General features: G+C 49.4%; 1 protein-coding gene across 2 annotated transcripts in view; it reads right to left on the minus strand.

Annotated features, from left to right (window-relative positions):
• The window catches only part of LOC132394722 (butyrophilin subfamily 3 member A3-like), a 51,074-nt gene that overhangs the window by 31,515 nt on the left and 4,699 nt on the right, over positions 1–14,860 (minus strand). For both annotated transcript variants that reach the window (XM_059971107.1, XM_059971106.1), the window contains exons 3-5: positions 13,480–13,842; positions 4,419–4,703; positions 50–169 (exon numbers count right to left, since the gene is read on the minus strand). In XM_059971107.1, the coding sequence (XP_059827090.1) occupies positions 50–169; positions 4,419–4,703; positions 13,480–13,842 (768 nt within the window). The remainder of the gene's footprint in view (positions 1–49; positions 170–4,418; positions 4,704–13,479; positions 13,843–14,860) is intronic.

Genomic DNA, 14,860 nt, shown 5'->3' on the forward strand with positions numbered 1-14,860 from the left:
CGACCCTCAGACAGGCCCGGTCATTACCCGTTTGCTGAGTCGTACTCACTGTCAATGCGCTGCCTCATCTTGTGATACAAGAGATAGACCAAACCAAGACCTGCAAGAACGAACAGCACCAGGATCCAGAACACAATCTGCCATGCCGAGGTTTGAGGGAAGAAGCTATCTGCAGGGAGTAAACAACAGTGTCAAGAACTCTCACTCCCCTCCCTCCTCACTCAACCACATTTTCTCAGAACCAGAATCGGCATACGTCATCAAATAGGTTTTGAGCAGCAGTACATTGTGATACCAAATAATATAAATAAGTACATATGAAAATAAATATGTAGTGGAAATAGGGAGGGAGATAATCGTGAGGCAGTGTTCATGGGTTCAACGTCCATTTAGGAATCAGATGATAGAGGGGAGGAAGCTGTTCCTGAATCGCTGAGTGTGTGCCTTCAGGCTCCTGTACCTCCTCCCTGATGGAACCTGTGAGAAGGGGTCAGGACCTGGGTGAGGATCCTTAACGACGGATGCCACCTTTTGAAGGTTTTCTCGATGTTAGATAGACCAGCGCCCATGATGAAGCTTAGAATTTTTGGCAGCTTTTTCTGACCTTGTTCAGTGACCCCCCCCCCCCCCCATACCAGGCGGTGTTACAGCCAGTTAAGAGTGCTCTCCATAGTACATCTATTAAAATTTGCAAGCGTCTTTGGTGACATCCAAGTCTCCTCAAACTCCTAACGAATTATAGATGCTGTTCCGCCTTCTTTGTAACTGCATCAGTATGTTGGGCCCAGGATAAATCATCAGAGACAGTCGGGAGCCTGAAACTGTTCACCCTTTCCTCTGCTGACCCCTCGATGAGGACTATTGTGTCTACCCTCGACGTACCCTTCCTGAAGTCCACAATCAATTCCTTGGTCTTAATGACATTGAGTTCAAGGTTGTTGCTATGACACCCGACAACCAGCTGAACTATCTTGCTCCTGAAAGCCTCCTCCCTCTGCTGCCCAAACACAGTTCACTCCTCCTCATTGGTTCACTCTTCACCTCATAACTCAACGTGCCTCCAACCCAACTCAATCTCCCATCCACCCAGCCTCCCTGAACCCACTGCTCTCCCCGGGTAAGGTTTCACTGCTAACGTGACGGTCGTTCTGCAGAGGCAGTGTTTGGGTTATGGTCAGAGATGACCGATGCTTTGGAACGTGCGCCGTCCAATGAAGGGAGCGGGTTTTTCGTGTTGTGTGCCTGACACCAGGGTGAGCCGGGTCTTTTGTTCGGCGGGAGATGGAGGGAGAAGATGCCGGAGAAGTCACAGCACTTGACCCGGAGCGGGACCATGATTTGATGAAGCTCGGAGATTGAAAGAGGATCAGTGAAGGGGAAACTGTGAGCTCCAACTTGTGCACATTAGACTGTTTCATAAAACTGGCCTATTTTGCTTTTTCTTTACTAACCCTTTAGTCAAATGAAGAATTAGTAACCAAAGTTTTTTAACTGTTATGAAGTGTACCGTCTGTTATTTTGTGGTACTTATTTGTAATAGGGGAACGAATCATGCAACATCCACACAAACAGGGGGCTTTGGGGTTTGGCACCTCAATCTCGCGTGTTTGGCAGGGCCGGAGATTATCTTTCCTAGACCCACGGCACCAGAGTGTTGCACCTGCTCTTCACACCCCCACACCCCACCTTTCCCCATCCTGCTCACTGCAACACCAGCAATGTCCAGGAATGGAAAGGTCAGCAGAAGGTGGTAGAAACAACCCATTCCAACACAGGAAAAGCCCTCCCCACCACTGGGCACATCGACAAGGAGCGCTGCCACAAGAAAGCAGCATCCTTCGTCGAGGACCCCACCCTCCAGGCCTTGCTCTCTCCTCACTACTACCATCAGGCACGAGCACAGGAACCTTCGGTTTCAAAGTTCAAAGTAAATTTATTATTAAAGTCATCACATATTTTCATTTCTTTTTCTTGCTGGCATTCACAGTAAAACAAACACAGACAAAGACTGACAAACAACCCAAATGCAAAAGAAGACAAGTAACTTACTACTGAGAACACGAGTTGTAGAGGCCATGGCCTGTAGGTTGTGAAACACACAAAATGCTGGAGGAACTCAGCAAGCCAGGAGAAAAAGTGCTGAGGAGTAGATTTAAAAGGTGGAGAGAGGGGAGAGAAACACACTCGATGATAGGTGAAAGCTGGAGGGGGAGGGATGAAGTAAAGAGCTGGGAAGTTGATTGGTGAAAGAGATAAAGGGCTGGAGAAGGGGGTGTTTGATAGAAGAGGACAGAAGGCCCTGGAAGAAGGAAAAGGGGGAGGAGCACCAGAGGGAAGTCATGGGCGAGCAAGGAGATAAGGAGAGAGAGGGAAAAGGGGAAGGGGAATGGTGAAGAGATGGATGGGGAAGTTCAAGAGATTGATGTACATGCCATCAGGTTGGAGGCTACCCAGACAGAACATAAGGTGTTGTTCCTCCAACCTGTGTGACCTCATCACGACAGTGGAGGAGACTATGGATAGACATGGGAAGTGGAATTAATATGGGAGGCCACTTGGAGATCCCGCTTTTTCTGGATGGAGAATAGCTGCTTGGCAAAACGGCCTCCCAACCTACGTCAGGACTCACCGAAATACAGGAGCACTAGACACAGTACGTGACCCCAACAGACTCGCAGGTGAAGTGTCGGCTCACCTGGAAGGCCTGCTTGGGCCCCTGATTGGAGGTGAGGCACTCGTTCTGTTGGCAAGGGTAAGTGAGAGATCAGTGGGGTGGGACGAGTGGACAAGGGAGCGATCCCTGCGGAAAGCAGAAAGTGGGGGGCAGGGAAAGATGTGCTCGGTAGTGGGATCCCATTGGAGGTGGAGAATTATGTGCTGGATGTGAAGGCTGGTGGTGTGGGTAGGTGTGGACGAGAGGAACCCTATCACTGGTAGCATGGCAAGAGGATGGGACGAAGGCAGACCTGTGTGAACTGGAAGAGATGTGGTTGAGGACGTCGTCGATGATGGAGGAAGGGAAGCACCTTTCTTTGAAAAAGGGAGGACATTTCCTTCATTCTGTTATGAAAAAGCCTCACACTAAGAGCAATGTAGCGGAGACGGAGGGACTGAGAGAAAGGGATGGAGTTTTTACAAGTAACAGGGTGGGACGAGGTACAATCCAGGATGTGAAATCCATTCAGAGTTGAACTGAGTGAAGTTGTCCACACCAGTTCAGGAGCCTGACGGTTGAAGGTTCAGGTCCTTGACCAACAGGAACAGTTATTACCCTACAACCATCAGGCTCTTGAACCGACGTGGATAACTTCACTCACCTCAACACTGAGCCCGTTCCACAACCTACGGACTCATTTTCAAGGACGCTTTTCAAATCACGTTCTCAGCGTTATTTTTTTACTTCTATTATTTTGGGTTCATTAAGGCTGTCAAGGAACCTGGGCAACTACACTAGCCACAGGGTTGTCATGAGTCGACGACAACTTGGCGGCACTCAACGACAAAGGTCGTCATAGCCAGGGGTAGGAAAGTGGAGAAGCTCCCACTACCTATCAAACGCTCCCAATGGCAAAAGCTTCTCAAAGAACCTCTGACAACCAAGTCCAGCTCCTGGCGTCCATGTGTGGAGTAGCTTCTAAGCCCAGCAGAAACATTTCTACTGACAGGAGAAAGGACAAAGGCGCCTCAAAACCAGCTGCTGCAGGCAGATGGGACTCGTCAGCTCAACGAGGAGAAGGAAAACTCTGATCTCAGACCTCCACTGCCTTGCAGCCAGACTCACTGGCGGGGAAGGCACAGGAGGACAAATCTGGAACTAAGTCAGTCCTACATTGAGTTCAACGCCGACCGGCAACTCCTGCGTGTGACACCGCTGGTTATCGGTCTCTGCCTTTCCTCTGGACTCATCAGCTGTGTGGGGAGGGGGAGCTTGCTGTGTGGGCAACAGATGCTCTCCACATTGCACTGCCCTGGTTTGTGTACTGGCTTGCGTATCATGCGGACGGAAAGGACCACGACACCGTGGTCGCTCCTGACCAATGCAAGGCCTCTGTTCTATTGTCATTTCCAATCTGCACAGTGTCTTCCCTTGCACATTAGCATTTGTCAGTCTTTGTTTCTGTTAAGTTCATCCAAATAGATTTTAAAATGTTATTGTCTTTATTTATTTTCCTGTAAATGCCTGCAAGAAAATGAATCTCAAGGTAGTATCTGCTACTGTGTATGTACTTTGATAATAAATTCTACTTCGAACTTCACAGCATTTCTGTTTAAGTTGCATACACCCAGTGTCTGTGCCCTCACCAGAGTCTTTGTTCAAGAGGAGTTAGCGGACAGACCTCACGTCACTTTGCAGCTTCTGTGACCGCGTCATTCAACTCTTCCCCCATCCTCTGTGTGCTTTGTTAAAAGTGACAAACCTGAGATCAGTATGCTGCCCTGCGCAAACTCATTCAGATCCTTGTTGACAACCTTGCAGGAGTACGTGTTCATGTTGCCCCGGGAGACCTCGATGGTGCTCTTAATGCTGTACAAGCCCTGGGAATCCGCCTGCAATGTGGTTTCCGGCTTCACCGTCACATCGGCACCATTCCCGTCTTTCCACTGGATTTGCGGCTCTGGGAACCACCCCTCTGAGGTGCAACCGACGCAGATGCCATTTCCGGTGTAGCCCTTCATCTCAGTCCGAGGATGAATCCCAGTGGCTGTAAAAAAAAAAGCACCCTTCACTCAGAGTAGGATTGCTCTGCACTTTCAAACAGAGCACAGTAAAGGCCCTTTGGCCCACAATGTTGTACTAACCTTTTAACCTACACCAAGATAAATCTAACCCTTCCCTCCCACAAAACCCTCCATTTTTCTATCATCCATCTAAGAGGGTCTCAAATGTTCCTAATGCATCTGCCTCTACCAATGCCCTTGGCAGGGCATTCCACACATCTCTCACTCTGTGTAAAAACCCTATTGTTTCCTTAAAATTATGCCCCAATCACACTAGCCATTTCTGCCCTGGGAAAAGTCACTGGCTGCCGACTCTATCTGTGCCTCTCATCATCTTGTACATCTCTATCAAGCCACCTCTCATCTTCCTTCGCTCCAAAGAAAACAGCCCTATCTCACTCAATCTATCATCATAAGACATGCTCACTATCCCAGCCAGCATCCTGGTAAATCTCCTCTGCACCCTCCCGAAGGCTAACAATGAGGTGACCGGAACCGGACACACTGACACACACGTGCAGCTTCAATCTACATTGAGCAAGCTTCCCTGGAGGTAGCGGGCAGGATCGAAGTTTAGGGTCATGCAGTAACACGGGGTCTTTAACACAGCAGGTGATGTTGTTTTCAGCTCTGGTTGCATTAGAGAGGACAGCGTGTTCAACTTGATAGACATATACAAGATGATAAGAGACTTGGGCCCCTTTAACATCGTCATTGCTGGGGGAGGTAGAAATGGTGACAAGCTCCCACTACCTATTAAACACTCCCAATGCTGTGCATCTCCGACAATCAAGTTCAGCTCCTGGCCTTCACATGCGGCTTACCTACTGACCTACCCGGTGGAACTGTTTCCACCGGCGGGAGAAGGGGCAAAGGCGGGTTACTGTCGCCTTAAAACCAGTCGTTTCGGGCAGATGGGGCTCGTCAGCCACAGTTGGTAGCTCATCTGGAAGGTAATCTCTGATCTCAAACCTTCACTGCCTTGTGGCTATACCCACTCACTGGGGAGGTCAATTCTGAAGACAGAATGGTTTAGAGAACTCGGCCTTTTCTCCTTGGAGTGATGGAGGATGAGAGGTGACCTGGCAGAGGTGTACAAGATGAGGAGATGCATTGATTGTGTGGATAAGCAAAGACTTTTTCCCAGGGCTGAAATGGCTCACATGAGGGGGCATAGTTTTAAGGTGCTCGGAAGGTGAGTTTTTCCACACACAGAGTGGTGAGTGTGTGGAATCCTCTGCCAGTGACGGTGCTAGAGGCGGATACAATAGGGTCTTTTCAGGAACTCCTAGATAGGTGCGTGGAGCTCAGAAAACTATAGGGATACGCGGCAGGGAAATTCTAGCAATTTCTAGAGTGGGCTACGTGGTTGCACAGCATTGTGGGCTGAAGGACCTGTAACGTGCTGGAGATGGAATCCTGCTGGTGGAAGTTACGGAGAATTATGTGGAGGGGTGGAAGGTGAGACAAGAGGAACCCTATCCCTGGGGGGGGTGGCGGAAGGATGGAGTGAGGGCAGACATGTGCGAAATGGGTGAGATGCAGGTGAGGGCAGCACTGAGGAAGGAAATTTTGATGGAAGAGGACAACTCATTAGTTCTGGAATGGAAAACCTCACCCTAAGAGCAGATGCGGCAAAGACGGAGGAACCGAGAGAAGCAGGTGGCATTTTTAAAAGTAACAGGGTGGGAAGAAGTACAGTCCAGGTAGTTGTGAGAATCAGTGGGTTTGTAAAAGGTATCAGTGGCTAAGCTGTCACTGGAGATAGAGACAGAGATCAAGAAAGGTGTCAGAAATGGACCAGGTAAATTTGAGGGCAGAGTAGAAGTCAGAGGCAAAGTTGATGAAGCCGATAAGCTCTGCTTGGGTGCAGGAAGCAGCACCGACGCAGTCGTCGTAGCATGGGAAAAGTGGGGGAGTGACACCCGTGTGGGCTTCGAACGCAGACTGCTCCACGTAGCCGACAAACGGGCAGGAATAGCCGGGACCCACGCGAGTGCCCATGGCTACAGCTTTGGTTTGGAGGAAGTGAGAGGAGCCGAAGGGGAAATTATACAGGGCAAGGGCAAGTTCCACTGGATGGAGGAGTGGTGGTGGAGGGGAACAGATTCAGTCTGTTATAGAGAGAGAAGCAAAGAGCTTTAAGGCCATGGAGGTGTTTGGGGACTGAACGTCCATGGTGAAAATGAGACGATCAGAGCCAGGGAACTTGAAGTTATTGAAAAGATTCAGAACGTGTGAAGTGTGAGCGTAGGTAAGAAGGGACTGAACCGGGGAGATAAAACTTATTCAAGGTGTGCAGATACAAGCTCAGTGGAACAAGCAGACAATGGGTCTACCTGGCAGGCAGGTTGGTGGATCTTGGGTAGGAAGGAGAAACAGGAGGTGTGGGGTGAGGGAATTATGAGGTTGGTGGCAGTGAATGGGAAAACCCCAGAGTTAATAATGTCAGTGATGGTGCAGATGACAATTGTCTGGTGGTCCTTAATGGGGCCTCTATTCAACGCCTCTACTTTCTGAGGAGGCTGAAGGGAACATCTAAACTCATGTCATTCTACACACTGCAGAGCATCCTAACAAACTGCGTCACCGCATGGTATGGAAACTGCATTGTGGCAGACAGAGAGGCTCAAGCATGCGTAGTCAAATCACCACCAGCGCCAGCCGACCCACCACCACCAGAATATCTACAGAAAGGTGCCAGTAATATCATGAAGGATCCCATGCACTCTGCTCATGAACCGTTTGTCCCTCTCCCATCCGGGAAAAGGTTACGTAGCACTCACACCAGGACCACGCTCCACTCCATACGTACCACAATGAGTGGCCATCGTTTTAACCATATAACCATATAACAATCACAGCACGGAAACAGGCCATCTTGGCCCTCCTAGTCCGTGCCGAACCCTTAATCTCACCTAGTCCCACCTACCCGCACTCAGCCCATAACCCTCCACTCCTTTCCTGTCCATATACCTATCCAATTTTACCTTAAATGACACAACTGAACTGGCCTCTACTACTTCTACAGGAAGCTCATTCCACACAGCTATCACTCTTTGAGTAAAGAAATACCCCCTCGTGTTTCCCTTAAACTTCTGCCCCCTAACTCTCAAATCGATCCAGGACTGTTTAATGTCATTCCCAGTACACAATAAAGGAGAAGGAAATGATCTGAGGCAGCACAAAAACACACACGGCCATGATAATAATAATAACCACACAATACGTATAAGCCAGACTCTCAGCCAGTGTACCACGGTTCCCACTCGACTGCCCTGATCCGCAGACTTTAGTGTTGGGGTAGCAGCCAGGTGGCGTCCAAACTCTCCATACAACCCGTCCTTTACATCGGCAACACAGCAGCTTCAAACTCCTGGGAGTGCACTTCTCCCATGGTCCCAGAACACATCCTACACAATCAAGGAAGTTCACCAACACCTCTACTTTCTTTTAAACAAATTTGCCTGGGGGATAGGAACTGGAGTGAGGGGGCTGTATTATAACATATATAACATATAACAATCACAGCACGGAAACAGGCCATCTCGGCCCTCCTAGTCCGTGCCGAACTCTTAATCTCACCTAGTCCCACCTACCCGCACTCAGCCCATAACCCTCCACTCCTTTCCTGTCCATATACCTATCCAATTTTACCTTAAATGACACAACTGAACTGGCCTCTACTACTTCTACAGGAAGCTCATTCCACACAGCTATCACTCTCTGAGGAAAGAAATACCCCCTCGTGTTTCCCTTAAACTTTTGCCCCCTAACTCTCAAATCATGTCCTCTCGTTTGAATCTCCCCTACTCTCAATGGAAACAGCCTATTCACGTCAACTCTATCTATCCCTCTCAAAATTTTAAATACCTCAATCAAATCCCCCCTCAACCTTCTACGCTCCAATGAATAGAGACCGAACTTGTTCAACCTTTCTCTGTAACTTAAATGCTGAAACCCAGGTAACATCCCAGTAAATCGTCTGTGCACTCTCTCTAATTTATTGATATCTTTCCTATAATTCAGTGACCAGAACTGCACACAATATTCCAAATTTGGCCTTACCAATGCCTTGTACAATTTTAACATTACATCCCAAATTCTGTACTCAATGCTTTGATTTATAAAGACCAGCGTTCCAAAAGCCTTCTTCACCACCCTACTTCTACATGAGACTCCACCTTCAGGGAACTATGCACTGTTATTCCTAGATCTCTCTGTTCCTCTGCATTCCTCAATGCCCTACCATTTACGCTGTATGTTCTATTTGGATTATTCCTGCCAAAATGTAGAACCTCACACTTCTCAGCATTAAACTCCATCTGCCAACGTTCAGCCCATTCTTCTAACCGGCATAAATCTCCCTGCAAGCTTTGAAAATCCACCTCATTATCCACAACACCTCCTACCTTAGTATCATCGGCATACTTACTAATCCAATTTACCACCCCATCATCCAGATCATTTATGTATATTACAAACAACATTGGGCCCAAAACAGATCCCTGAGGCACCCCGCTAGTCACCGGCCTCCATCCCAATAAACAATTACCTACCACTACTCTCTGGCATCTCCCATCTAGCCACTGTCGAATTCATTTTATTACTCCAGTATTAATACCTAACGACTGAACCTTCTTAACTAACCTTCCATGTGGAACTTTGTCAAAGGCTTTGCTGAAGTCCATATAGACTACATCCACTACCTTACCCTCGTCAACATTCCTCGTAACTTCTTCAAAAACTTCTTCAAAAAAAGTGTAAACAGGCTGCCAAAGTCAAAAGGGTGATTACTACAGGACTGGGGGCGTTCTACTTCAACGCAAGCATGAGAAGGAATATGGTAGGTGATCTTGAGGCACAGTTAAGAGATTGGTAGGTATGACCTTGTGGGCATCAGCGACATGGCTGAAAGAAAATCGCAGTTGGGACCTTAACACAAGATGTACGAGCAGAATTAGGCCAATTGGCCCAACGAATCTGCATTGCCATTTCATCATGGCAGATCCATTCTTACTCTTGGCCCCAATCTCCTGCCTTCCACTCCTATCCCTTCATGCCCTGACCAATCAAAAGGACAGGCAGGTTGCAGAGGGGTGGCGTGGCTCCGTTGGTAAAAAAAAGAAATCAAAGCTTGAGAATGAGGTGACATCAGATCAAAAGATGCAGATCTGTGGGTAGAGTTAAGGAACTGCAAGGATAAAAAATGCTGATGGGAGTTATGTACGTAGCTGCAAACATCAGCCAGTTACGAGCTATGAATTACAACGGGAGACAGAGAAGGGGAAAGCTGCGATAATCAATATGCAGGCAGATTTGAAAATCCGGTTGGTGTTGGATCCCAAGTGAGGGAGTTTGTGGAATGCCTGCGAGACGGCTTTTCAGAGCAGCTCGTGATTGAGCCCAATCACAAGCAAGACAGGAGAAGATCTGCAGACGCTGGAAATCCAAGCAACACACACAAAATGCTGGAGGAACTCAGCAGGCCAGGCAGCGTCTGTGGAAAAGTTGAGCCCATTGAGAGAACAGCAATTCTGGACTGGGGGTTGTGTGATGACCCAGATTTGAACAGGAACCTCATGATTAAGAAACCCTGAGGAGGCAGTGATCGAATTCACCCTGAAATTTGAGGAGAAGCTGTCAGATGTATCACCATGGAGTAAAAGGAATAACAAAGGCACGAGAGGAGCTGCCAGTTGATTGGAAGGGGACGCTATCAGATGACAGCAGAATAGCACTGTTGGAAATTTCTGGGACAACTCAGAAGGCACAAGATAGACGCATCCCACAGATTAACAAGTATTCTAAAAGGAGGATGTAAGACTGCGATTGACAAGGGAAGTCAAAGACAGCATACAATCAAAAGAGAGGGCAAGTAATATAAGAAAAATTAATAGGAAGTTAACAGATTGGGAGGCTTTTAAAAAGCAGCAGTTAATGAAAATATCCATAGAATAAAGATGAAATATGAAGGAAAGTTATCCATTAATGTAAATGAGGATATGTTTTTGAACCATATAAAGAATAAAAAAAAGACGAGAGTGTAGATCAGACCGCTGGAAAATGACGCAGAGGAGGAAGTAATGGGGGGACAAAAAAATGTCGGACAAACTAATTTGTGCCAGTCCTCACTGTAGCAGAGTGTCAGAAATGTGAGACTGTCAGGAGATAAAAGTAGGTGTTGTTCCTATCACAAAGGAGAAGGTGCTTAGAAAGCTGAAAGGTCTGAAGGTAGAAGGACCTGGGACAAGATGGACTACACCCCAGGGTTCTGAAAGAGTAGCTGAAAAGACGGTGGGGGAGTTAGTAATGAGCTTTCAAGAATCACTGGGTTCTGGAATTGTTCCTGAGGACGGGAAAATTGCAAACGTCACTCCACTCTTTATGAAGAGAGAGGCAGAAGAAAGGAAATTATAGGTGGGTTAGTCTGATCTCTGGCTGGGAAGATGCTGGAGTCGATTGCTGAGGATGAGCTTCAGGGAGGCACGTGAGAAGTCAGCATGGTCTCCTCAAGGGGAAGCATGCCTGACAAATCAGTTCAAACTCTGAGGTAGACAGTGAGCGGATGTTGCTTATTTGGCCTGTCAGAAGCCGCACACGAGGCTGCCTAAACAAAAGATCGGCGCATGGAAGAGAAGTGAGTGACTGGCAGGAGGCAGAGTGGGAATGAAGGCAGCTTTCCTCCAGTCGGCTGCTGCTGACTAGTGGTGCTCCTCAGGGGTGGGCGCTGTACGAAAATTATTTTGATGAAGAAATTGATGGCTTTGGGGTCAAGTTTGTGGACAATATGAAGACAGGTGGAGGGGCCGGTAGTGTTGAGGAAGCAGGGTGTCTGCAAAGACACTTGGACAGATTGAGGGAATGGGTAAAGTAGTGGCAGATCAGTGGCGCAGGGAAGTGTACGGCCATGACCTTTGGCAGAAAGAATAAGGGCACAGATTACTTTCTATATGGGGAGAAAATTCAAAAACCAGAGATGCAAAGGGACTAAGGAGTCCTCATGTAGAATTCCCTAAAGGCTAACTTACAGACTGAGTCAGTGGTTAAAGGACACAAATGCAACATTACCTTTCATTTCCAGAGGATCAGAATATAAAAGCAAGGATGTAATGCTGAGGCTTTATAAGGCACCGGTGAGACCTGCACTTGGAGGATTATGAGCAGTTTTGGGCCCCTTATCAAAGATGAGCCGGCACTGGAGAGAGTCCTGAGGAGGTTCACGAGAATGATCCCAGGAATGAAAGGGTTAACATGTATGAGCGTTTAATGGCTCTGGGCCTGTACTCGCTGGAGTTGAGAAGAATGATGAGGTTCTCATCGAAATCTATTGAATACTGAAAGGCCTAGATAGAGTGGATGTGGAGAGGATGTTTCCTACAGTGGGGGAGTCTAGGACCAGAGGACACAGATAGAGTGGATGTGGAGAGGATGTTTCCTACAGTGGGGGAGTCTAGGACCAGAGGACACAGATAGAGTGGATGTGGAGAGGATGTTTCCTACAGTGGGGGAGTCTAGGACCAGAGGACACAGATAGAGTGGATGTGGAGAGGATGTTTCCTATAGTGGGAGAGTCTAGGACCAGAGGACACAGATAGAGTGGACGTGGAGAGGATGTGTCCTATAGTGGGGGAGTCTAGGACCAGAGGACACAGATAGAGTGGATGTGGAGAGGATGTTTCCTATAGTGGGAGAGTCTAGGACCAGAGGACACAGATAGAGTGGACGTGGAGAGGATGTGTCCTATAGTGGGGGAGTCTAGGACCAGAGGACACAGATAGAGTGGATGTGGAGAGGATGTTTCCTATAATGGGGGAGTCTAGGACCAGAGGGCACAGATAGAGTGGATGTGGAGAGGATGTTTCCTATAGTGGGGGAGTCTAGGACCAGAGGACACAGATAGAGTGGGTGTGGAGAGGATGTTTCCTATAGTGGGAGAGTCTAGGACCAGAGGACACAGATAGAGTGGGTGTGGAGAGGATGTTTCCTATAGGGGGGGAGTCTAGGACCAGAGGACACAGCCTCAGATTTGAGAGACATCCATTTAGAACAAAGATGAGGAAAAATTCCTTTCAGCCAGAGGGTGGTGAATCTGTGGAACTCATTGACACAATCGGTTGTGGAGGCAAAGTCATTGGGTATACTTAAGGCCGAGATTAATGGTCTCTTGGTTGCAGGGAGAGGGCAGGCAAACGGGGTCGAAAGGGGTGATGATGGAATATCAAAAAAGGCTCGATGGGCCAAGTAATCTAACTCTGCTCCTATGACTTATCGTCTACTTTCTGAGGAGGCTGAAGAGAGCTGGACTGCACAAGTCTTACTCACGTTTCTCTGTAGCTGCGCAGTAGAGAGCATCCTGACGAGCTGCGTCACTGCTTGGTATGGAAACTGCACAGGGAGGCTCTACAACAGGCTGTCAAAACTGCCCAACGCCTCATCGGAACCAGACTACCCACCATCAAGGACATTTATACCTAGAAAGGCCAGTATCATGACGAAGGAGCCCACCCACCCTGCTCATGGACTGTTTGTCCCACTCCCATGAAATTAAGTATTTCCATTTATTGTGAGAGTTTTATCGCATTCTTTACCGTATTGTGTTTTTGTTTGTGCTGCATCGGATGAGCAGTGACAATTATTTCGTTCTCCTTTACAGTTGTGTACTGGAAATGACATTGAACAATCCTTCTCAACCCACGTCTGTTACACAGCCACAAGTGCAGGGACAACTGCTGGAGAGACAAAGGCCTGAACACCCACCTGCTACCCTCAAGCTCATCTTGATCTCATTCTGGTTAACCTTGGTCGCCACAAAACACTTGTACTGCCCACGGTCAGACACCTGCACGTTCATCAGCTTGAGGGAAAGGTTGCCCCTGTTGATCTCGTCGTGGAACAGCTGGGTCCTGCCCTGGTAGGCCGAAGCCTGCATAGTTAATTCATCCATGCCCCCCTTGTACATGTGAACGGGTGTTGTGTAGGTCAGGTCCACATTGATCCAACGCAACTCCATGTCAGGCAGGAATTTGCCTGGCACGAGCTGGCAGTCCAGCACCACGTCCCTCCCGACAATAGCCACGATGGGCTGACCTGGAGCCGTGACCACAAATTCATCTGCTGCACCTGGACAAACATGGAGGAGAGAGGAAAAGTCAGATCGACAGCTTGAGAAAACGCAAGAGTGAATTCCAAAGCTCGGCAGGTCAGGATGAGTCGGAAGTGGGAGGGAGGGTGTCCCTGTCCCGGAGGTGGCCTGTCCTGGGGTTGGGGACGGTCCGTGGGTTTGAGGGACTGGGAGGGTGTCCCTGGCCCGGAGGTGGCCTGTCCTGGGAATGGGGGACGGTCCGTGGGTTTGAGGGACTGGGAGGGTGACCCTGTCCCGGAGGTGGCCTGTCCTGGGGTTGGGGGACGGTCCGTGGGTTTGAGGGACTGGGAGGGTGTCCCTGGCCCGGAGGTGGCCTGTCCTGGGGTTGGGGACGGTCCGTGGGTTTGAGGGACTGGGAGGGTGACCCTGGCCCGGAGGTGGCCTGTCCTGGGGTTGGGGACTGTCCATGGGTTTGAGGGATTGGGAGGGTGTCCCTGTCCCGGAGGTGGCCTGTCCTGGGGTTGGGGACGGTCTGTGGGTTTGAGGGATTGGGAGGGTGTCCCTGGGCCGGAGGTGGCCTGTCCTGGGGTTGGGGACTGTCCGTGGGTTTGAGGGATTGGGAGGGTGTCCCTGGCCAGGACATGGCCTGTCCTGGGGTTGGGGACGGTCCATGGGTTTGAGGGATTGGGAGGGTGTCCCTGGGCCGGAGGTGGCCTGTCCTGGGGTTGGGGACTGTCCGTGGGTTTGAGGGATTGGGAGGGTGACCCTGGCCCGGAGGTGGCCTGTCCTGGGAATGGGGGACGGTCCGTGGGTTTGAGGGATTGGGAGGGTGACCCTGGCCCGGAGGTGGCCTGTCCTGGGGTTGGGGACTGTCCGTGGGTTTGAGGGACTGGGAGGGTGACCCTGTCCCGGAGGTGGCCTGTCCTGGGGTTGGGGACTGTCCGTGGGTTTGAGGGACTGGGAGAGTGTCCCTGTCCCGGAGGTGCCCTGTCCTGGGAATGGGGGACGGTCCATGGGTTTGAGGGACTGGGAGGGTGTCCCTGGCCCGGAGGTGGC

The sequence above is a fragment of the Hypanus sabinus genome, chromosome 5, assembly GCF_030144855.1.
Source record: "Hypanus sabinus isolate sHypSab1 chromosome 5, sHypSab1.hap1, whole genome shotgun sequence".
In the NCBI taxonomy this organism is placed as follows: Eukaryota; Metazoa; Chordata; class Chondrichthyes; order Myliobatiformes; family Dasyatidae; genus Hypanus; species Hypanus sabinus.